The sequence below is a fragment of the Dromiciops gliroides genome, chromosome 3, assembly GCF_019393635.1.
Source record: "Dromiciops gliroides isolate mDroGli1 chromosome 3, mDroGli1.pri, whole genome shotgun sequence".
In the NCBI taxonomy this organism is placed as follows: domain Eukaryota; kingdom Metazoa; phylum Chordata; class Mammalia; order Microbiotheria; family Microbiotheriidae; genus Dromiciops; species Dromiciops gliroides.
The window spans coordinates 45,085,594-45,110,753 of record NC_057863.1 but is presented as its reverse complement, the minus strand read 5'-3'; the positions used below and the strand labels follow the sequence as shown (position 1 = coordinate 45,110,753).

General features: G+C 38.4%; 2 protein-coding genes across 2 annotated transcripts; both read left to right on the top strand.

Annotated features, from left to right (window-relative positions):
- The first annotated feature begins 1,907 nt into the window (after positions 1 to 1,907).
- On the top strand, positions 1,908 to 18,856 carry LOC122745862 (arylacetamide deacetylase-like). Its single transcript, XM_043991319.1, has 5 exons — positions 1,908 to 2,045; positions 7,331 to 7,553; positions 12,070 to 12,139; positions 13,439 to 13,598; positions 18,257 to 18,856. Exons 1-5 carry the CDS (start codon positions 1,908 to 1,910, stop codon positions 18,854 to 18,856), a joined length of 1,191 nt encoding a protein of 396 aa, XP_043847254.1.
- A 2,518-nt stretch (positions 18,857 to 21,374) lies between these two features.
- LOC122745863 (arylacetamide deacetylase-like) lies at positions 21,375 to 21,980 on the top strand. Its single transcript, XM_043991320.1, has one exon. The coding sequence runs from the start codon at positions 21,375 to 21,377 to the stop codon at positions 21,978 to 21,980; it is 606 nt and encodes a 201-aa protein (XP_043847255.1).
- Positions 21,981 to 25,160: the final 3,180 nt, after the last annotated feature.

The following is a 25,160-nucleotide window of genomic DNA, read 5'->3' as shown; positions in this document are numbered from 1 at the left end:
ACAACAGACAGGCTGCATGAGCCATTGCTTATCCCTGCAATGGCAGGAGAAACAGGCCCCTAGACCTTTGGGTAGACCCCCATAGGAGATCTGAGAGTCTGTGGGCAAGAGGGTCAGATTGCTAGTCAATAAACATTGATGAAGCATTGTGCTAAATACTGAAAATACAAAGAAGGGTAACAATAGTCCTTGCCATTAAGGAGCTTATAGTCTAATGGGAAAGGGCTCCTAGAGTGTTATAGTATTAAAGAACTCAGAGGGGATGTACTCACATGAATGAGATCACAGAAAAAGAAGATGCCTTTGTTTGTATTACATTCCCTTCCATCCCTTGTGTCCTGGACATGAAATCAAGATGACATGAGTTCCTAAATGGCGCAGTGGATCTAGGTGACGCAGTGGATAAAGCACCAGCCCTGGATTCAGGAGGACCTGAGTTCAAATGTAGCCTCAGACACTTGATACTTACTAGCTGTGTGACCCTGGGCAAGTCACTTAACCCTCATTGCACCGCAAAAAAAAAAAAAAAAAAAAAAAAAAAAAAGATGACCTGAGTTCAAATTTTCACCTCAACCACTTCCCAGCTCTGAGACCCTCTAAGTTGCTTCATTTTTCTTAACCTTAGTTTCTTCTTCTTTAAAAGAGGGATAGGGGCAGCTAGGTGGTGCAGTGGATAGAGCACTGGCCCTGGATTCAGGAGGACCTGAGTTCAAATCCAGCCTCAGACACTTGACACTTAACTAGCTGTGTGACCTTGGGCAAGTCACTTAACCCCAGCTGCCTCACCCAAAAATCAATCAATAAATAAAAAATAAAAGTATTTTTAAAGAAAGAGGGATAAAAATAACATCCCTTTAATATGTTTGAAGGGAATAGTGAATGAAATAGTGCTTGGGAAGTGTTTCCATGCTATATAAATGTGAGCTGCTGCTGCTCCTATCTTCAGCAGCAGCAACAGCAGGCAGAACATGGATGCTAGATAAGGGCTTGACTCACATCTTTACTAAACTTTTTAGTTGACTTTAGTTCTCCCAGCAACAAGCAACTATATACTCTACAAACTATTAGAACTTACTAAATATTTAGGGAGTTAAATTGAATTGAATTGCATCTGATAGTTTCCCCCACTTTATTCACAGCATCTCTCACCATGCTTACCTTAATATTGAGGGGAGAGGGCAGCTAGGTGGTGCAGTGGATAAAGCACCAGAACTGGATTCAGGAGGACCTGAGTTCAAATCCTGAATCAGACACTTGACACTTACTAGCTGTGTGACCCTGGGCAAGTCATTTAACCCTCATTGCCCTGCCAAAAAAAAAATGAGAGAGAGAGAGAGAGAGAAAGAAAGAAAGAAAGAAAGAAAGAAAGAAAGAAAGAAAGAAAGAAAGAAAGAAAGAAAGAAAGAAAGAAAGAAAGAAAGAAAGAAAGAAAGAAACCTGGAGGAAGAAGGTATATAAGACAGTAAGACAAAACTGAGCAGCTTCATCGATGTCATCAGAAGCAAAGTAGAGAAGTCCAAGGTGGGACAACTGTTGAGAGGTAGCAATGGACTGAATTTGGCCTCCTGGCATCCATGCTAACAATGTCCTCCACGAAGTCAAACAATCAAGAGTTGTTTTAATTCTCTGTTTATACTTCAAACTTTGTCTCTTCAGCATCTTGGACAGTGCCATGCACACAGTAGGGCCTAAGTAAATATTTAGGAATTGAGGTGACTATTGTTGGCAGGAAAGAAGCACGATTGGTTAATCTTCTAACTAAAAAAAAAAAAAGATTTATCTTATAGGTGATCATACCACTGAAGGCAATCCAAATTCCAAACTTTCACCTTATTGCTTATGCTCAGAACAAAAGGACAATAAACTCACCCTCAACCAGATCTCAGAAGGAGCTGAACTGGGACAATATGGGCCACAAAGCTCTCTTCACTGTGGTTTTTTCTCTTCTCATAGCTTATTATGTATATTCACCTGTACCAGAGAACATGGAAGAAAAATGGAAAATCATGGCCTATGATTCAGTCACCAGAGCTCTTACAAATCTGGTAAGAGATATATTTTCATCCTAAATATGTATTTACTTTATGGATTCCCAATGGTGTGTGCTTTCTATTAGTTGGCGCTTTAGATGGGGAATTCATTTTATTTTCTTAGTTCAATCAACGAGATAACATTATTCACTTTCACATAGTACTGTGCAAGGCACAGGATGACACAGATCTGCTTAGTAGAAACATAGCTAGATGAGAAGTCTAACAATGATGAAATAGAGAAGAATTTTGGTGGTGGTGGTGGTTGAATATAAAAGTCTCCTCTCCCCCCATTTATTTTATAATTCTTTGAGATTCGCTTTAATATCTCCAGTAAGGGCAGCTAGGTGGCACAGTGGATAAAGGATCAGCCCTGGATTCAGGAGGACCTGAGTTCAAATCCAGCCTCAGACACTTGACATGGACTAGCTGTGTGACCCTGGGCAAGTCACTTAACCCTCATTGCCCCTCAAAAAAAAAATCTTCAGTAAACTTGAAGTTTCATTGACTTCTCTCTTCAGCTCCCTATTTATGTTTTTTTTATTATTTAAAAGTTCACCCCCCTTCCTGTATTTGTTTAATGTTGATTTAATTTTCCTCATCTGTTGGAAAGTCCCCTTATTGCCCTGTACAAGAATTTTCCATAGAATTAATTGGTTTGCTGGAGGAAAGGGGAGCTGACACAAACTGTCTCATTTCAAGGGATGAGAGCCCAAGGTGGCCTGTCCTACAGGACCCTGTGCAAATAGTCACCTAATGCTTCTTTTTTTTGTGGGGCAATGGAGGTTAAGTGACTTGCCCAGGGTCACACAGCTAGTATGTGTCAAGTGTCTGAGGCCGGATTTGAACTCAGGTCCTCCTGAATCCAGGGCTGGTGCTTTATCCACTGCTCCACCTAGCCGCCCCCACCTAATGCTTCTTAAAGATGAGATGATCTAGAAATAGAGAGATCAGAAAGTAACACAGGCTACTGTGGGAAATCAATGACCTAGCATCCTAGGAGCACAGATTTAGAACTGGAAGGGATCTTGGAAGCCACTGGGTTCAACCTTCTAAGTTAAAGATGAGGCAACAGAGGCACAGAGACATGAAGTGACTTACTTTCCAAGGACCAAGAGAGACAATTAGATGAAATCTAATCAAGTTTTTCTCAACCAAGATTCTATCAGACACCAGCTTCATAAAAGCCAGATAGCCACAGTCTTCTCCCTCTCTCTGGGGCCTACTTAGATCTCTCTACACTCCAGTCTACCTTTCAACTTCAGCTGCCAACAATTTTCCCAATATACAAATCTTTATTTTTAAATCATAAAAGTATTTTATTATTTTCCAGTTACATGTAAAAATAGTTTTCAACATTTGTTTTTATAAGGTTTCGACTTCCAGATTTTTTTCCCTCCCTCCTTTCCCTCCCCTCTCCCCAAGACAGAAAGCAAATTGATATAGGTTAGATATGTACAATCACCTTAAACATATTTCTGCATTAGTCATGTTGTGAAAGAAGAATTAGAACAAAGGGGGAAGATCTCAAAAAAAGTAGAAACAGTATGGTTCAATCTGCATCCAGATTCCACAGGTCTTTTTTTCTGGATGTGGAAAGCATTTTCCATCATGAGTCCTTTGGAATAGGCATGGATCACTGTATTCCTGAGAAGAGTTAAGTCTATCACAGTTGATCATGACACAACGTTGCTGTTAAGGTGCTGTTAGTTACTGTGTACAATGTTCTCCTAATTATGCTCACTTTACTCAGCATTAGTCCACTTAAGTCTTTCCAGTTTTTTCTGAAATCTGCCTGCTCATCATTTCTTATAGCACAATAGTATTCCATTACATTCATATACTACAACTCGTTGAGCCATTCCACAATTGATGGGCATTCCCTTGCTTTCCAATTTTTTGCCACCACAAAGAGAGCTGCTATAATTTTGTACATGTGTGTCCTTTCCCCTTTTTTATAATATCTTTGGTATATAGACCTAGTAGTGGTATTATTGGGTCAAAGGGTATGAACAGCCCCATAGCCCTTTGGGCATAGTTCCAAATTGCTCTCCAGAATGGCTAGATCAGTTTACAACTCCACAAACAATGCATTAGTGTTCCAATTTTTCCACAGCTTCTCTAACATTGATTTTTTTCCTTTTTTGTCATATTAGCCAATCTGATAGGTGTGAGGTAGTACCTCAGAGTTCTTTTAATTTGCATTTCTCTAATCAATAGTGATTTAGAACATTTTTTCATTTGGCAATAGATAACTTTGATTTCTTCATTTGAGAACTGCCTGTTCATATCCTTTGACCATGTCACACCCTGCCCTCCTCCATTCAGTTAACTACAGTGGCTCCCTGTCACCTCCAGGATTAAGTATAAAATTTTCTGTTTGGCATACATAGCCTTTTACACCTAGCCCCCTCCCCAACTTTTCCAGTCCTCTTGTATCTTATCTCCACCCATAACCCCAATGTACAACAACCTCCAGGCTGACAGTCAATTTCTCTTCTCTGAGTATTTTCTCTGGCTGTCCCCCATGCCTGGAATTCTTTCCCTCCTCATCTCTGCCTTCTGGTTTCCCTTCTGGACTTCTTGGCCTCCAAGTTCTAACTAAAATATTATCTTCTAGAGGGAACCTTTCCCAACCTCTCTTAATTCTAGTGTCTTCCCCCACCCTTTTATTGTTTCATTGTCTCCTATTTCTCCCATTAGATTGTAAGTTCCTTCAGAAAAGTCCTAGGACTTTTCTTTTGCCTCTTTTTATATCTCTAGTGCTTAGCACAGTGCCAAGCAAATAGTAGGTGCCTAATCAATGTTTACTGATTTATCATTCTCTTGGTCTCCCTGGTTCAAGACTCTGAGTGATCCTCCACTCACCAAAACAGTGATTTAACTAAAATACAAGTCTGACCATGTTACCCACACTCACAAGATCCTGTTGGCTCCCTATTACCTCCAGATTCAAATAGAAAAATCCTCTGGCATTTAAAATCCTTCACAACTGAACCCTTTCCCATCTTTTCAGCCTTCTTATACTTTTCTCTCCTTTATGTATTCTTTGATCCAGCTACATTGGTCTTCTTGCTATATCCTGCACACTAGACTCTATCTCCCAACTCTGTCTCCTTTTCCCCTCTGCCCACCCATGGCCATTCCTCTAAGATTCCTTCCATTTACATTGTATATATCTTGTATCTTGTCACTGCATTAGAACTTGAGCTTCCTGAGGACAGTTAGCCTATTTTTGCCCTTTATTATCCTCAGTTTTTAGCCCAATGGCTGGAACATTGTAAGGATATAATGTTTTGTTTTATTTTGTTTTGGTGATGCAGTTGGGGTTAAATGACTTACCTAGGGTCACACAGCTAGTAAGTGTCTAGTGTCTGAGGCCGGATTTGAACTCAGGTCCTCCTGACTCCAGGGCCGGTGCTCTATCCACTGTGCCACCTAGCTGCCCCTGTAAGGATTTAATGAATGCTCTTAACTGGGTGTCCATCTGTAGTTCTGTGTGAGAGCTCTCAAAAGATCTCGAAGCTGGGGTTCTTAACCATGTTATGCTAGGAAATCCTTAGGCAGTCAGTCTGGTGAAGCCTATGGACCCATTCTCAGAATTATGTTTTGAAGCTCATGGCACGGTGGTTAGAGCAGTGGGCCTGCAGTCAGAAAGACCTGAGTTCATATCTGACCTCAGATACTGTGTGACCACAATCCATATATATTGTTTCCCATCTCCATCCCCATGTTACATCTTTCCATTGCAATTTGGGTCATCTATAGCTGTCATTTGTCCCCTGGAATTACAATGTGATAGTAGTCATAGCTAGATTTCATCCATTAGAGGATATTGACATAAATAAAAAAGATATACTTTTGTGACAGTGAGTAGCTAAAGAGTATATAATAAGCCCTCGCACCATTACCCACTGAGATCCAGTCTGATCTTTTCATCTTCTTGGATTCTGGGTCCAACTATTTGTCTATCTTCTGTGCCTGTCTCAAGATATACATCCTTTAGTCTACTCTCTGGAGAAGTGGACTGTCAGTGATTTCATCCAACATCATTCTCTCATCTGGTAAATAGGCATTCTGAATCCACTTTGTTTTGGCTTTTTGATGGCTACACTGATTACTTCTGAGTGATTACTGGGTCATGCTAGTAGACTCCATTTAGCCAATAGAGCATTATCTGAAAATGGGACCTTTTCTTCATCTACTTGGACTTTGTTCTGGAGATCATATATGATAGAAGTGTACACCCTTGGAGAGCCTATATCACTCTGTTTTATGTCTTCCTCAGTACTGTTGCTCAGTAGATTACTAAACCAAAGTAGATTCTTATCAAAGTTATTTTCCTGACCAAAGCTTTTATATCATAGATAAACATAGATATATAAAGATGTTATATTATAATGTATAATATGTATATATGACATTTACATAATAAATAATACATTAATATATATGAGTAAAATAAATTTACTATGTCTCATAAAGCTGAATTTTGCTTTCAGTCATTTTTCCTAATTCACTAAAAAGACATAATGGGATCTATATTCTGGCCATCTGTCAGTATATTGTATGACTCAAATATTATGAAAAGAAAGAAAGAAAGAAAAATTTAATCTTCTAGGAAAATTTGCCTGCTCCTTTTTCATATTTTCAGTATTGTAGACAGAGACCATTCTCCAAAAAATTACATAGAGATGGAAAAGTAGGCATCTAGGCAAGACTTCTCTTTATTTTTCTTTGTATCTCAAGTGCCAAGTGAGAGACTTGGCACACAGTAGGTGCTTAACAAAATTCTTATTGAATTACACGGAGATAAATCTGAGTCTCTAATGGCCAATGTCTTTTGTCATTTTTTTCGTGGGGAAATTGATATAGCCAGTTGTGATCTTTGCTCTTTGATATTTCTTGAAGACTGACTTCTATGTCTTTGAAATTGTGTTGTCTTCCTGCAATCCTACCTTTCTGGATGGGATTTACAGAATGGCATGGATGCAAATCTCATAGGATGAGAAAGCCTAAGAGAATTGCAACCTGCACCTGTGGAGGGAGTTCTTCCAGTTCTTCCACTGAACTCTTCCCAGCACTGGGTGGGAGAATATTTTAAAATAAAAGTGTAAATTTCCTTGTTCTTATGTTTCTCAATTATTTAATAATAAAATTGGGGAGTAGGAGAAATGGAATGAGAGGTATTTCATTATATCAAAATAGTTTGGGGGAAAGATTAGTCCTAGACCTACATATTATGGCATGGTCTTACCTCAAATAATTATCCCCTGACTTTTTGGTTTGTACTCCAATAGGCTTTTCTTACTGAGGACCTAGGGCTAATGCACCATGGAGAATTCTTATTCATGGTAATAAGATTGCTGAATACAGAACCAATTTCAAATGAAAACCTTACAGTGACCGACACAACATTTGCTGGTGTTCCAGTACGTTTATATGTGCCAACAAAAAAGGTGGTTGGACTAAAGAGAGCTGTGATTTATGTTCATGGTGGCGCAGGTTGCTTTGGAAGTTCTGGTAAGTATATGATCTCCTCAGTGAACATATGGCTTTGGCAAGACATTTAATTTTTCTGTTTGTGAAATTCCATAATGTATAACAGAAGAATCATCCATCTCTACAGAGAAATATATCATAAATAAAGGAGGGACAGATATTTATTTGTGCCTTAAAAGATTCCTTTGGATCTGAGATTTGGATTTTTTTCTTCAAATTTTTATTTGTTACTATATTGATTGCTTTTATTTTAACCAGATTTATTTCTAAATATGGAGTTTCCCTTACAGTCAAGATGAGGAAAAACAAATACAAAAACATTAGGAAAAACTAACCAACCCTCTAATGACTTCTGATGACAATATATTCATTATTCTATACCTAGACTTCCCCACCACTGCAAAGATAAAATAATGAATCAATCAATCAATTAAAATAAGTTTTTACTTTATTCCATCCCCTGTAATAAGTGGTAGGGATACAAAAAGATGGGAAGAAACTCAACTCATTTCTAGTTCAAGTATGGGTGTGATAATTACACAGCTAATTATTATGAATTGTTCCTGTTGCTGCTGTCTTCCTCCTTCTGTTCTTCCTTTTCCTTCTTTTCTTTTTTCCTTCTCCCTGTTCTTTTCTTTCTTCTTCTCCATCTCATTTTTCTCCTTTTCTTCTCTTCCTTCTCTTTCTCCTCCTCATTTTGCATTTACTCCTAATCTTAATATTTCAATACAAGTCAACTAACATTTATGAAACATTTGTTAAGTGCCTACAAGTGAATGCTAGGACACAAGTGAAACTGGGGAGGTTTGAGTTCATCCCCAGACCCTTACAAAACCAAGAAACCATGGAGCAGACCTTTGGCAGTTGGAGTTAACTTTGCTCCAAGATGGATTGAACTGGGACCCACATATGGATACCTGAACCAGAAAAACATAAATATAATTTCAGGCTTTGGGCAGGGAGAGCTCCTAAGACATCAGGGAAATTCAGTGCCAATTGCCTTTAATCTCCTTGCTGGTAGCTCTACATGCTTTAACTTTCTTCACCTCTTTTTACTGCCTTGAGAATTACTTTTATGCAAGTATTTTTGGATTTTTTGTATTAAACAAGTTGTTTATCCAGACATTTGGCTACAAAGTGACCCATCATAGCAGAGGCAGAACCAACGATACCCATGATTTCAGAGGCATTGTATAAGAAACTGGGGATAAAAAGATAAAAACAAGACTATCCTTGTCTTTGAGGAGCTTGGTTGATAATCGGTTCATACCAGTTGAATTTAGGTAATGATAACTTGTAGCAACAAAAAAGTATTTTAATTTGTCCTCCTTAAAGGACTATAAAAATGAGTATCATATGGAGTTGCAGTACTGTCAATGCTACTGCTATGTGATGGGAAGCAATATATTCTATTTCTCTATCTCTTTTCCTCCTCAACTGTAAAATAAAAAAGATTATATGAGGTAGACATTTTTGTGACTTAAGCTATTTGATTTCCTCCATAGTTTAATTTCTGCTAGGAACTAGTAGGATTAGAATATCAATGCCCCCAATGTGAAGAAATAAGACATTTTCTCATCATCCTCCCTTGCATAAGGAGCTAACTTCAGCAAATTCCAAACAGAGCCCAACCCCATTTAAACCTTTATACTACCTAGTGCCCATGCTTTCATTACCTGAAGCAATATACAAATGCCCTAGGAAAAATTGGATCCTTTTGAACTTTTAGTGTGTTTCTGTTTGAATCAAGGTACATTTCAGAAAACTGAACAGATGATCTCAGTAGCATCAGGCAATTTAAAACATATTCTCATCTTTACATGTAACAGAAAAAAATAAAATACCTCATACATTAAAAAAAAGACATATTCTCAGACATGAGTCTATGGGCCAAGATTTATTCAGTTGGAATCTTTGGCTATCAATGCTTAGCTAATTGTTGATCTAATCTACTTATCATTCATACTACAATCAGTAAGTCAAAAAGCATTTACTGAACACTTAGCATGGGGATGCTAGGTGGCTCAGTGGATAAAGTGCTTGGGCTTGGAGTCAGGAAGACTCATCTTCATGAGTTCAAATCTGGCCTCAGACACCTTCTAGCTATGTGACACTGGGCAAGTCACTCAATCCTGTTTGCCTCGGTTCCTCATTTGTAAAGTGAGCTGGAGAAGGAAATGACAAATCATTATTCCAGTATCTTTGCTGAGAAAACCCCAAATGGGGTGGTGAAGAGTTCGACAGAACTGAAAAATGGCTAAACAGCAATAAGTGCCAAGCATTGTTCTGGGGATGTGAAGAAATGGGGGGGGCGGGGTTTGACCCTGACCCTAAGGAGCTCACATTTGAATGGAGAGGATAACATTTTAATAACTATGAAAATACAAGACATATACAGTGTTAATGGAAGATAATTTTAGTAATTTTAGAGGGAAGGTAGTTTGGAGGAGGGAAAGGGCTGGAAAAGTAGGATTAGAACTGAGTATTTAAGAAAACCAGAGAAACTAGGGGTCAGAAATTAAGAGGAAGAGCATTCTAGGCATGGAAGGTAGCCAGAACAAAGAATCAGAAGATTGTGAGATTTAAAATTGGATATTAGATCATAAATCTCCCCTACTTAACCTTTCCCTTAATTTATCTCCCAAACTAGTAAATGGAAGCAGCTTTTGGTTTTCTAGATAGACCTTTTTATTTATAGTTATGATAGTCACAAGGTGATGTTGATTAGAAGGATAGGAAAGTAGAAACACAATACAAATCGTCTTAAGTCTAAGCTTAGTCTATATTCCTTATAAAAACTCACCAAACCGAAAAAGGCCACCTTTGGAGAGAGAGTCTGTGCCGCGCCGTCAGGAGTCCCGCCAAGCAGGCAAAAAGGCCTCCTCTCGTTCTCTCCACCCCGGAAGTCAAAAAACCCGGCAGGCAGTCTGACATGCGCAGCAGGCGGACTGTTCATCTCCTCCCCAAAAGGGTGGTCCTTGAAAAACTGGCGTCTTTCAGTTATCCTAACCGACTGTTAAAAACTTTCATATTTTACCACAAGATAAAATATCACATCTGAGAAACAGCAAGTAGCTGGATCCTAGAGCCAAGTCATGTCAACAAGCATTTACTAAGCAATTATTATTAAGCAGTGCCTCTTAGAGAATGAAGGATGAACAACAACAACAAAGACAACCATGTGCTAGGCACTGTGTTAAACAGTGGGGATAGAAATACAAGGAGAAAGAAAGACAGCCCCTGCCCTCAAAGACCTTACATTCTAGTGCAAGTGAGATAGCATAGAGGGAGAAAAGAACAGGCTGAATGACAGAATTTAGGGAAACATCCATATGGTATGACCTGGGTAAAGATCCATCAAAAGGAACTGAGGAGTAGTCAACAAAAACTCATCAGAAAATAATATCTAGGAGGAAAGAGACATATATACAAGCAGAGATTGAAGAAATGTTTTATCATCTCAGATGCCAGGGAAGTCCATATTCTATCGCTTGAATCAAAACCCAGGACCTGACCTCAAAAGATACACATACACTAAAGGACAGAGAAAGCATTATTCAGCAGACATGTAGGATGGAGTCCAATGGCACACTGAGTTAAATGTAATTGTATTAGCATTTTTTAGTCTCAGAATCAGGAATCTGTAATTCTCTCCTATGAGTACAAAGAAGCTATCATGCTATTACTCCTAGTATAATTACTATAGATATTCCTGACCTTCCCATAGAAAGGACTCCCTTCTGGCCATTCTGATTGTTCTGTTTCCAGTAAGTTCCTTTCACAGCAGGGCAGTTCTTGACCAATATTCTGGAATCAAAACCACCTCTATGAGACACTTTTCTCCAGTTGTATCGCTTCTGTTGAAATCCTGGCCACAAGATCTCTTCTTCCAACACATGACAGACACAAATATGATAAAAAAAAAATTTTAATCATACTTTCCCCTTAAAAAATCTGAAAAGCTTTGGTCTATTGTACCCATGATGGCAAACTACCTGTAAGTAATCATGGATATGAAGTTTCTTGGGTGTTTGTAGAAATTGCAGGAAAATCTAGAATTCTGCCCAACTTTCCAAGATCTCTGAGGAAAAAGATGGAGGCATATGTCATACCATTGGCTAGTGTATGCCCTCAAGGTAACTAACACTTAATGAATGGGTGAGGTTAAAAAAAGAAAAACATTTAAAATACTTTCTATGGGCCAAGCGCTGTGTTAAGCTCTGCTATTCGGCATAACATCCTTTAAGCTACCCACTGATGAAAGGTCTGGCAGTTGGGGTATGAGATGAGTCTAGAGGTGGTACACGTGAAACTTTGGTCACATCCAAATGACCTCTCCCCTATTCTCAGTGCCATGCTCCTGCTTTTTAGATCCTTTTACAATGCTGATCCCCATTCATTCTGTAGTTGTTGGTCCAAACGAGCTCTGGGCTGGTATGTAACAATTGAGTCATGATTCAAATTTTGCCCCCATGTCACACGCAAGTGGCACCTGCCTGTGTTGGCCAATATCATCATATGATACCTTTCCTTTCAGCAATGCTGCCTTATGACTATCTGACAAGAAAGATAGCAAATGAACTGGATGCCGTCGTTGTATCATCTGAGTAAGAGAGAACTTTTTTCTTTTAAAATGCTGTTTTTGTTTTGTTTTGGCCAAGGGGAGGAAAAGGAACTCATTCTTTACCTATATACCAAATAATAGCCTTGTCCCATTGTCTCCATTAAGGCTTCCTAATGCTTGGGAAATTATGATCCATTTCCTGGGGAGCACCATTTATGCCATGATTTCCCTTATAAGTCATGGAACATGTAGTGAAACTTGTTAGTGGATAAGCCTAGAGTGTGAATATACCTAATCAGCTCCAAGATATAGGTACCTTCCAAAGCAAAGAAACACAATCAGATCTGGAAGGGACCTTTGCAGCCATCTGCTTCAGCCTTCCCCCCTCATGTTATATTTGGAGAACCTGAGAGGCCCTGAGAGGTTAAATGATTCGCCAAGATTACACACAGGCAATAAATGCTAAAGACAAGATTTGAGCTAAAACTGCTGATGACAAAACAAGTATCATGATGATGCTCTCCTTTGTTCTGGGAGACTTTCCCATGGTGGCCTGAGTTATTTGGTGGGGTGAATAATAAATAGAAAACTCTCTAAAAAGACTTTGCAAGCTCCTCATGTGGGGGACCCCTTTTGGAAAAAAATGAAATCACCTAAGAGTGTGGAACACCATACAAGAAAGGGATCTTGGGGAGGGTGTGGAATCTTCTTAGACTCCCTACAACCACCTCCAGAGTACCTTAGCATCTTGGATAGAAATTGCAACCATCCTACCCATATGAGAATATCCCAAGTTTCTGAGGTCATCCAAAATCACATGTAGTCTATAGACTGGTACATGGTTCCATGTCAGTCAAAATTAACATCAACTTGTCACAAAGGTCCTGCCCTGTTATTCTTTTTTATTTTTTTTTATTTTTTAAATTAAAAAAAATTTTAATTTAATTTAATTTTTATTTTTTTTACTGCCCTGTTATTCTAACCCATGGACCTAGAACTTGAAAGCCTTCCAGCAGTAAGAACCCAAGCTGGGTTCCTGGGAATGCATGCTTTGCCTGTTTTGTCGGGGTCTGACTTTTCTCTAGAATAGGACTCATGTGCTTAAATGCTGGGATGTAACCCCAACCCTAACCACCTTTAAAACAATCCCCACCAGAAAGAGAAAAGTATAAAGCTGCCACTACTTAGGTATTAGAAGGTGGAAGTAGTTCTACTTCATCACTGAATTTCTAAATATTTTACTAAAACAAAATCTAAAGTTTCCTTAGAATCCTTGAACATTTTCTCCTGGATGGAGGTACACAGTGAGAGTCATGTCATTAATGTTCTGTTCTCTTTAAAGTTACAGACTTGCACCTAAACACCATTATGCGGAAGCACTGGATGATGTCTATAGTGTGGTGAAGTTCTTTCTACAGGATGAAATTTTGGCAAAATATGGTGTGGACCCCAATAGAGTATGCATTTCAGGAGACAGTATTGGGGGAACTATAGTAGCCTCAGTGACTGGTAAGGTAAGATGCTCTGCTTTTTAAAAATTATTTGAGTTGGAATCACCTTTTTTCATGTGATCTCTTTATTTCTTGTACTATATTTTCATGCACTTATATTCTGTGAGGGCAGAAGAGTCAGAAGACCTGAGTTCAAATTTCAATTCTTTTACTATCTGAGTAGCTTTAGAGAAATCACCTGCCTGTCTGGGTCTCATTTTCCACATATGCAAAATGAAGGAGGGAAGAAGTATTGGAATAGATAAGTGGTTCTCCAAATGTGATTCAGGAACCTGGGGTAATCTCTGAGAATTTTTTTCAGGAGTCCATGAGGGCAAAACTATTTCCCTAATAACACTGAGATGTTTTAAATTCTAATGCAGTATCTGTAGATATGATTCCCTCATTGCCCCACCAAAAAAATAGAGATATGATTTACCTAAACAAAAGTTCTTGGGGAGGAAGCTCTTCAATAATATTTAGGAGTACAAAGGAGTTCTGAGATCAAAAAGGTTGAGAACAGTTGGCCTCGATGAGTATTTAATCCCTTGCAGATCTAAAGTCCTATGACGGTCCAATCTTGTAGGCAGCAGAAACAGAGAACCAGCATGCCCCATCTTTGCCATAAGTAAAGTTTTCCTATTGTAGACAAGTATGTTGGTGATTTAAGAGATTGGACATAAGAGGATCTTTTTTTTTTATCTTCTTTCTCTATTTCTTAAGTTTTGAACATGTTGAATTAAATGGCATAAATATAGATACCTTCTATGTTCCAGGCACTATGGCAAGGGCTAGGGATACCAAAAAGGGCAAAAACACAGAAACCCTACCCTGAACCGGCTTATAGTTAAACATGGCATTCACCATTGAAGAGGCAATACAGACAATGGATTCTGTCTTTAAGGAAGTGATTCATTTTGGTAACCTTTTCAACTAAAAGGTCACTCTCAGAATTTCTTCCACTTTCTAACTAACCATATTAATTAGTAACATTAATTCATAACTAGATAACCCACATCCTGAAGAAATCTGTCTTTTTAAATTATTTTTTATCCTCAAAGTCCTTAAGTTGTATTCTAGATAATGTAGTGCTGCAAATGGGGTGGGGATGAGGGATGGGGAGGGGGAGGAAGGGAAGGGAATGAGCATCTATTAAACACCCACCATGTGCCAGATAATGTGTTAAATGTTTTACAAAGATGATCTCATTTGATTCTTACTACAATGCTGTGAGGTACTTGTCTTGACTGTAGGCATGAGTGTTATTGGTCCAATCCAGGAACTTCTTCATCACAGGAAACTGCTGCTCTGCTCACCGACTGACTGTTGATACTCATAATTCTTCAAAGCGGGGAATCCGCTTCTCTAACCAACGATAGATAATAGATATAGATAGATAGATACATAGATGATAGATTAGAGAGAGAGAGCTCTTTCCAATAATTATCACCCATCAAAGGGTTTTAGGAAGTGCTGCCTCTTCAAGTGAACAGCAGTTCTCTTTAAGATAGAGAACTGACAAGTTTTTATCAAACTGGCTATTTCTGCATTAAACAGACCAACTCAATGGCTTATCCACTCACCTGAGCTGCGCCGTCTAATTAGAGTGTAATTGACAACCACACAGCTGCAACTGATCAGGACACCAATGTAGGTCAAAGTCCCATCGGCTTTTCCATCTCATGCCAGAGGTGGCAGCAGAGAGCAACAAACCCTTAGGGAAAGTCACCTAGTTTCCAACTCTAGCAGATGGTGACTCCTTGTCCAAAGAAGTCAGTTCTCTCTCTCTGACCAATCAGGAACCGCTAAGCTGAAGACTTCTCTCAACTAACTGCTTCCAGCAGAGCAACTTTTCAGCCTCTTTGGGAATAAATTCGCTATTCCTCAGTTTCCCTGTCCTCTTCTGCTGCTGTATCTACAGTGGCTTTAATGAAAGTCTCCTGACTGACTGGCGGGCTACTTTAAAGTCATAATTCTTTAAATTGCCCCATCAGGTTGATTGTGTTGGGGTTTTTTATCACAAATGTTTCTATGATTTCTCCTTTAGTCTGAAAATAGGTATATACAAATTAGCTGAAGTGGAGGCTTGAAGATCTTCAAAAGGTCATTAATCTCTTTCGTGCCCTTGAAACTGTGTTTCTTTAAACTCACATTTCTCTAAATTTTTTTTTAATTTTTTCGAAATTTTAGGAAATAAAAGCTCTTTCTCTGTCTCTAAACATTAATCTGTTCCCATACAAATGAGACATCACTCCACATAGTTAACAATGAGTCCTCAAATCTGTATCTTGGATCTATAGATCACTTTCTCTCCAAATCTGTCCAAATCTCACCTGATGGCTAGGTGACTCCATAGTTTAGAGTGGAACAAAGGGTTTATTTCTACTCGCACTAGGAATCAGATTGTTCGTCTCTGACAGCAGCGATACCTTGATAGTATAAACCTCTTCCTTTACACAAAAACACTTTTTCTTCTTTTTCAGAATGTTTTCTAAAAGTATGAATTCTCTAAAAGAAAGAGACCTTGTTTCTTATACCCTGATGTTGTAACAGCTCCAACTAAAAGAAAGAAGTCAGTGACCTAACATTTATTAAATGCTTTATGTGTGTCAGACATTTTGCTATGTGGCAGAGATAGAAAAGGCAGCTAGGTGGCATACTGGATAGAGCACTGGTCTTGGAATGAGGAAGACTCATCTTCATGAGTTCAAACCCAGCCTCAGACATTAACTGTGTGACCCTGGGCAAGCCATTCAATACTATTTGCCTCAATTTCCTTGTCTATAAAATGATCTGAAGAAGGAAATAGTCGCTCTAGTATCTTTGCCAAGAAAATGCCAAGTGGCATCACAAAGAGTTGCACATGACTGAAAGACAATTGAACTGAGGGATACAAAGAAAGGTTAAAAAACAGTCTCTTCACTCAAGGATCTCACAGACTGATGGGTTTGATGAGAATGGTCTCTAAAGGTCTCTCTAGTTTTATATGCTATGTTGCAATAACATATTTTTAGAGTTTTTTTAGGTTTACAGAGCATCTTTCTCATCTAACTCTCAATAACACAAGTATTCTCATTCCCATCTTACAGATGATGAAACCAAAAGGTGAAAAGTCTTACAGAAATGGGATATAATAATGTTAATAATAATAGGGACTAGCATGCATATGGTACTTTAAGCCTTCCAAATCACTTCATGTTATCTCATTTAATGTTCACAATAACCATGGAATATAGATGCTATCATTTTGATCATTTAATAAATGAGGAAACTAAGGTTGAGAAATGTTAGGTGACTTGCTCAGAATCACACATGTAGCAAGGGAGAAGAAGAGGTGAGGAGAGTGGAGGATACGTGAAGACAAAAGATGAGAAGGAGAAGATAGATAGGAGAGAAGAAAGGACAGGAAGAAAAAGGGGAAGGGAAGAGAGGGGGAAGAAGGCAAAAGGAGAAAAGGGAATGAAAGGAGGGAAGAGGAGCAAAGAGAGAGAAGAATAGAAAAAAGAGAGAAAGGAGAGGAAAATAGGGAGGAGGGGAAGACAAAAAGGAAAAGGTAGAAGAATGAAGAAAAGGAGAGAAAGGAGATAGAAAAAGGAGGAGGAAGAAGAAGGGAAATGTGAACGAAAGAGAAAAGAAGAAATGGGGCAGCTAGGTGGCACAGTGGATAAAGCACCACTCCTGGATTCAGGAAGTCCTGAGTTCAAATCCAGCCTCAGACACTTGACACACTTACTCGCTGTGTGACCCTGAGCAAGTCACTTAACCCTCATTGGCTCACCAAAAAAAGGAAACAAAATAATTATGGGACAACTAGGTGGCAAAGTGGATAAAGGACCACTCCTGTATTCAAGAGGACTTGAGTTCAAATCCAGCCTCAGACACTTGACATTTACTGGCTGTGTGACCCTGGGCAAGTCACTTAACCCTCATTGTCCTGCAAGAAAGAAAAAAGCAAATAGGAACTGGTCATTTAAAAAAAAAAAAGAAAAGAAAAAAATAAATGGAAATCTATCTATGTGATTTCATCTGCATCCTAAAGACCTTGTGACTAAATCAGGAGGGATTTCTCCTTTCTTTGTTTTTGTTTTTTGCTGAACATTAATTAAAGATCCCCCCATTCTTAGGTTTGCGGCTTCTCTAACTCACTGGGCAGTAAACAGTGATGATACACGTATATCTCTATCTCACTGAATTAGTTTGGTCTTCACCTTCCTCAGTAGCAATTCCTGCCTTTCATTCTCTTCTCCCAGAGGTTTGCTGATACTTGTTTTCTAAAAAGTCTCTTTCAAAGAAAAGAACAATTTCAACCACAAGTTTAAACAAGATTTTTTTAAAAATATCAAATCTGATTTAATGACCACAGAGTAATTACATTTAATTAGTTACAATGATTTGAATTCAATTTTAGCAGCATATTTAATTTTTAAAAGAAGAAATGTATTCATTAAATGAATACTGAAGTTATCCTAGTTTTTTTTGCATTCATTACGAAGACATCAGTACCGACACGACCATTTCACAACAATTTCTTAGCCTGGTTTTTGAGAGTTCTAAGTCAAAATTACTTTTTTCTCTCTTGGGGTCATGAAAAAATTCTGAGTAGGTAGTTGAAAAATGCCTGATTCATTAGCTGATAGATTAACCCGTATTCTAATATTTACAGGTGATAGGTGACTGAAATAAAAAATAAACTCAAGATGCAAGCTTTAATTTACCCAGGTTTACAAGTGATTGATACAGACTTGCCATACTATAGGGAAAATGAACATGGGATAATATTAACAAAGGCCCTGTTGCTGAAATTTTGGGGTGATTATCTTACCACTGATGAATCCCTTGATCAGGCCTTGGCAGCCAACCAACACATACCTGCCAAATTTAGCCATCTCTTCAAGTTTGTCGACTGGAGTCTTCTCCTTCCTGAGGAGTTTAAAAAGAATCATGTTTATACCAACCCAAGTTATGGAAGTTCTGAAATAGTAGAAAAACTTCCAGTGATTGTAGATTATAGAGCAACATCCTTATTAGCAGATGATTCAACATTACATCGACTACCATTAACTTACATCATCACCTGTGAGCATGATGCCTTAAGAGATGTTGGTCTCATGTATGTTTCTCACCTACGCAGAAATGGAGTCCAAGTTATCCATGACCCCATTGAAGATGGATTCCATGCATCTCTCTTCTTCACAACACCTCCAGTTACTTTAGATGTTAGCTTTAAGTTAATAAATCTATACCTTAGAGGGATAGATGAGAATTTGTAAAAAGCATGTATATACTTGCAATCTGCTAATAATAGATGATTTGTTCTATGATTTCATTTGTAAATAGTTTGAAACTCAGAACATGGTTTCTAATGAAAATGATATTGAACACGGGCAGGTGGGCATGTGAAGTTCTCAGTCCAGACCAAAAAAGCCCATCTTATATATCATACTAATAATGTTATGGAATCTAATTTCTGAGTTTAATGAAAATAATATTGTAAAATCAGTCTTGCCTTGACTACCTCCATGAGCTTTGTCCTTTCAGATCTAAGTTTCTTTATCTGTAAAGTGAGGGGTTAGACTAGATGACCTCTAAGACAAAGACTCTTTCTTTCTTTCTTTCTTTCTTTCTTTCTTTCTTTCTTTCTTTTTTTTTGGTGAGGCAATTGGGGTTAAGTGACTTGCCCAGGGTCACACAACTAGTAAGTGTCGAGTGTCTGAGGCTGTATTTGAACTCAGGTCCTCCTGAATCCAAGGCCAGTGCTCTATCTACTGCACTACCTAGCTGTCCCTAAGACAAGAATTCTTAATTGTTTTGTGGTCATAGTTCCCTTTTGAGAAGCTGATGAAGCCCATTAACCTTTTCTCAATATCAGGTTTTTAAATGCAGAAAACAAAATGCAGAGGATTACATGGAAACCAATTATAGTAAAATAGTTACCAATTTTTAGAAAAAAGTTCATGGAGCCCACGTTTGAAACCCTCACTCCAATGTCCTTGAAGTTCAACTAGTGCAACCACAAACTTCACTTGGAATCTCTTCTACAACATAAGCTGCGCAATGCCTTTCTACATCTATCTAGTGCTATCACTTGTCTTTTCATGAAATCCATATTGAAGGTAATGGTTTCAAGTCAAATGAGTTAGAGGATACAAATCCTATACAGCTGCCATGCCTCCCAATTATTCATGTTTGTTGAAGAGGAGAGGAAAGGGAAGAAAGAATGAAAAGAGGAATAGAGGAAAGAAGAGAAGGAAAAGGGAGGTAGTATAGGGAAGGGGAGGAGAGGGAAAGGAGAGGGAAATGGGGAGAAGCAGAAGAGCAAAAGAATATGGGAGAAGAGTGAAGAGTAGTTTAAAAAAAGACAGAAAAGGGAGAGGAAGAGGAAGACTAAGGAGGATGAACAAATAGAAGAAATAGAAATTTAGCTCTAGGATTCCGTCTGCTGCCTCAAACCTTGGGATTACATGAAACCTGTTTCTTCTTCTTCTTCTTCTTCTTCTTCTTCTTCTTCTTCTTCTTCTTCTTCTTCTGTTTTTATTTTGGTTTGGTTTGGTTACTTCCTTTAAGAAAAACTAATGAAGATAATAAATCCATTCTTAGATTTCTGGCTTCCCTAGCTCACTATAGCCTGTGGGCTATAAACCATCATGCTGGTCTACCCATCCTATCTAGATGAGTGAGGTTGCCCAGTACCCTCCTGAGCAGTGCATTCCAATCTCTTCTCACAGAGGCTTCAGACATCTTTTAAAAAGTTACTTTCAAAAAAAGTCCCTTTCATATTTTCTTTCTCTCTTATCTTTGTCCTTTTCTTTTCTTCCTTCCTTCTTCTTTCCTTCCTTCCTTCCTTCCTTTCTTTTCTTTCTCTCTCTCTCTTTCCTTCCTTCCATTTTCTTCCACAAAACAACTAACATGGAAATATATTTTATATGATTGTACATACAGCCTGTATCTGATTGCTTACCATCTAGGGACAAGAGGAAAGTATAAAATTTGTAAATTAACACTTTTAAGGGGAGGCTAGGTGACGCAGTGGATAAAGCACCAGCCCTGGATTCAGGAGTACCTGAGTTCAAATCCGGCCTCAGACACTTGACACTTACTAGCCGTGTGACCCTGGGCAAGTCACTTAACCCCCATTGCCCCGCAAAAAAAAAAAACTTTTAAAAATTAATGTTAAAATTGTTTCTATATGTAATTAGAGATAAAAATTAAATCTTTTTTAAAAGTCCCATTCATTGGGGTGGCTAGGTGGCACAAAGGGCGGCTAGTTGGCGCAGTGGATAAAGCACTGGTCCTGGATTCAGGAGGACCTGAGTTCAAATCTGGCCTCAGACACTTGACACTTACCAGCTGTGTGACCCTGGGCAAGTCACTTAACCCCATTGCCCCACCAAAAAAAAAAAAGTCCCATTCGTGGAAAATAACATTTCAACCACAAGTTTAAACAAGGTTTTTTTAAACAAATCCCAAATTTGATTCACTGATCACAAAGTAATAATATTTAATGAATTACAAGGGTTTAAATTAATATCTTAAAGTTCACTTATTTAATTTTTTAAAGGAAGAAATCTTTATATTAAATGAATATTGAATTTGTCTAGCTTTTCCACATTCATTTGAAAGACATCAGTACTGGTACTATTAATTCACACTTAGGCTTGGTTTTTGAGAGTATTTGAAGTCAGAATGAACAGAAATTTTTCTCTCTTAGAAAAAAATTCCAAGTAAGCAGTTGAGAAATATCTGATTCATTGACTAAATGATTAATGCACATTCAAATATTTACAGGTGATGGATGATCCTGAAGTAAAAAATAAACTCAAGATGCAAGCTTTAATTTACCCACTTCTACAATTGATTGTTATGGACTCACCATCCTATAGGGAAAATGAACATGGGATCATATTGACAAAAGCCCTGTTCCTGAAATTTATAACCAATGGCTTTATCATTAATGAACCCTTTGATCAGGCCTTCGCAGCCAACCAACACATACCCGCCAAATTTAGCCACGTCTTCAAGTTTGTCAACTGGAGTCTTCTGCTTCCTGAGAGGTTTAAAAAAGGCCATGTTTATACCAACCCAATTTATGGAAGTTCTGAGATAGTAGAAAAATTTCCAGTGCTTGTGGATGACAGAGTCTTCCTTTTATTGGCTGATGATTCAACATTACGTCGATTACCATTAATTTACATCATCACCTGTGAGCATGACGCCGTAAGAGATGATGGGCTCATGTATGTTTCTCGCCTACGCAGAAATGGAGTCCAAGTTATCCATGACCACATTGAAGATGGGTTCCATGCATCTCTCTTCTTCACAACACCTCCAGTTACTTTAGATGTTAGCTTTAAGTTAATAAGTCTATACCTGAGAAGGATAGATGAAAATTTATAAAAAGCATATGTATACTTGCAATCTGCTAATAATGAATGATTTGTTCTATGATTTCATTTGTAAATAGTTTGAAACTCAGAGCATGTGAAGTTCTCAGTCCAGATCAAAAAAAAAACAAACCCATCTTATATTTCATACTAACAATCTTATGGAATCTAATTTCTGAGTTTAATGTTTCTCTGGGGAAGAGCATTCAAAATTCCCAAATATTGTTCTAAATTATACTTCTTGTCCCACTACAACCCCATTTCAGCCTCATTCTCCTACCTGGAGAACTCTTGCCCTAGGACCCTAAGCTTCAGACCCTGCCAATCTTTCTGTCATGCTACTGGTTGGGATGAGAAAGGGGAAAATTCAATAGCATCCGCTCCTATATCTCCCCCCACCCCAGAGCTGCCTCATTCCTGCTTCTACCTATCCTGAGCTGGCAGTCCTAAGGCTCATAGGTAGTGAGTGACCTGTGGTACCTTCTAGGGAGCAGAGAACATTTGTTAAAAACTCCTTCCATCTAGTCCTGGGAGATGCCATAAGGTTAGAGAGTTGGGGTTGAGCAAGTGCCTTGACCCTCTTGCCATGCATCTAGGGTGCTGATCCTAACTCTCTATTTTATTTTATTTTTTTTAATGAGGCAATTGGGGTTAAGTGACTTGCCCAGGGTCACACAGCTACTAAGTGTTAAGTGTCTGAGGTCGGATTTGAACTCAGGTCCTCCTGACTCCAGGGCAAGTGCTCTATCCACTGCGCCACCTAGCTGCCCCTAACTCTCTATTTTAAAGCAAAATTAATCCTAAAACCCAACTTCCATTTTTACTTTGCAAATACCAGCTCACATCAAAGCTCCCTTTCTCACAAACGCACTGACCAGTGCGAACTGAATCTTCGAAAACAAAGGTAAGAACACGCCATGGCCAAAAGGAATGAAGGCTGGATTTGGACTCCCTGGCCCTGGGTGTGAACGCCAGTCCTGCGTTGAGTACCTCTATGAGCTATCGCCAGTTGTCTTGGCTTTCACCTTGCCATTGGACTCCAATAACACAGGAGGAGGGAGTGAGACTGATAATATTGTGCAATTCTGCCACGCTTCGATTCAATTCATGCACAAATCAAGGCATTCCCCTCATATCATTGGTTCTCCACAAGAAAGAAGGATAAACAACCACAACCACCACCCCCATGAGCTTGGTCATGATTTTACCATTCCAGGTCTCAGTTTCATCATCTGTAAAATGAGGGTTGGAACTAGATGACCCCCCAAGACAGGGATTCTTAACCTTTTGTGGCCTTGGCACCCTTTAGGAAATTTGATGGAACCCATGAACCACTTCTTAGTATCAGGTTTTCAAATGCACAGGATTACACAGAAACCAATTATAATGAAATAGTTATCAACTTTTAAATTTAACATTTTGTTTTTCCCAATTACATGTAAAAAAAGTTTTTAACCATTTCTTTTAAATTTTGAGTTCTAAATTCTCTCCTTCCCTCCCTTCCCTCTTACCTGAGAGAGTAAATAATTTGATATTGATTACACATGCAGTCACTTCCATATTAGTCATGTGAAAGAAAATGGAAAAAAATACAAGAACAATAAAGTTTTAAAAACTATGCTTCAATCTGCATTCAGACTCCATCCATTCTTTTTCTGGGCATGGATAGCATTTTTCATTTGAAATTCTGTGGAATTGTTTTGGGTAATTGTATTGCTTAGAATACTTAAGTCATTCACAGTTGATCATCATGCAATATTGCTGTTACTGTGTACACTGTTCTCCTGGTTCTGCTCATATCACTTTGCATCAGGCTATGTAAGTCTTTCCAGGTTTTTCTGAGAGTGCCCTGCTCATCATTTCTTGTAGTACAATAGTATTCCATCACAATCATATACCACAACTTGTTCTGTCATTCCCCAGTTGCTGGGCATCCCTTCAATTTCCAATTCTTTGCCACCAGAAAAGGCACTGCTATAAATATATTTGTACATATAGATCCTTTTCCTTTTTGATTTTTATTTCTTTGGGATACAGAAGTGGTAGTGGTATTTCTGAGTCAAAGGGTATTCATGGTTTTATAGCCCTTTGAGCATAGTTCCAAATTGCTCTCCAGAATGGTTGAATAAGTTCACCACTCCCCCAACAGGGCATTAGTGTCTCAACTTTCCCACATTTGTCATTTTCTTTTTCTGTCATAGTGGCCAATCTGATAGATGTGAGATGGTACCTCAGAGTTGTTTTAATGTGCATTTCTCTAATCAATAGTGATTTAGACTATTTTATATGACTATAGATAACTTTGATCAATTCATCTGAAAACTATTTGTCCATATCTTTTGACCACTTATGAATTGGGGAATGGTTCTTATTTTTATAAATTTTTCTCAGTTCTCTATATATTTAAGAAATGAGGACTTTATCAGAGAAACTTGGTGTAAAATTTTTCACAGCTATTATTACTGCGTATTCCTCTCCATCCTACAGTTATCAATTTTTTTTAAAAAAGTTCATGTTTAGATCCATGTTCATGACCCTTGCTCCAATGTCCTCATAGTTCAACTAGTCCAACCACAAACCTTACTAGGAATCTCCTCTACAACATACCCAAGAATGGGTCCAGGATCTGCCTCTAAACTGCTGAAGATAGAGACCTTGCTACTAGAAGAAAATGCCCATTCCACTTGGTAATAGCTCCACTTGTTAGAGAGGTTTTCCTGACAAAATTGACTGAGTGTGAAATGGATGAGGGGTAACATCACCCAGTTTAACTTGGTTAATGTTTGGGGATAATGTTTTGGGATGATTCTGTTAGGTCTTTCTTACCTTCAGTACTACCCATGCCTCAATAAACTGTTTCATGAGGTCAGATAGGTGGGCTAATGGATAGAGAACCCTGGCCCAGAAGTTGGGAGGACTTGAGTTCAAATCTCACCTCAGCAGTATTGTTCTATGAGCATTTGTGAATGACTTCACTACTCTCAGCAATGCAATGATCCAAGACAATCCCAAGGGACTAATGTTGAAGCATGCTATCTACTCCCAGAGGAAGAACTGATATTGATTGAACACAGAGCATTTGTGGATTGTTCATATATAACCTATGTCAGATTGGTTGCTGTCTTGTGGAGGGGGAAGGAAAATGAGGGAGGGAGAAAAATTTGGAACTCTAAATCTTATGAAAATGAATGTT

Coding starts and splice junctions, on each gene's coding strand:
- LOC122745862 (XM_043991319.1), top strand. CDS start 1,908: ATGGGCCACAAAGCTCTCTTCACTGTGGTTTTTTCTCTTCTCATAGCT. Junction 7,554..12,069: donor AGGTTGCTTTGGAAGTTCTG/GTAAGTATATGA, acceptor CTTTCCTTTCAG/CAATGCTGCCTTATGACTAT. Junction 12,140..13,438: donor GCCGTCGTTGTATCATCTGA/GTAAGAGAGAAC, acceptor TTCTCTTTAAAG/TTACAGACTTGCACCTAAAC.
- LOC122745863 (XM_043991320.1), top strand. CDS start 21,375: ATGGATGATCCTGAAGTAAAAAATAAACTCAAGATGCAAGCTTTAATT.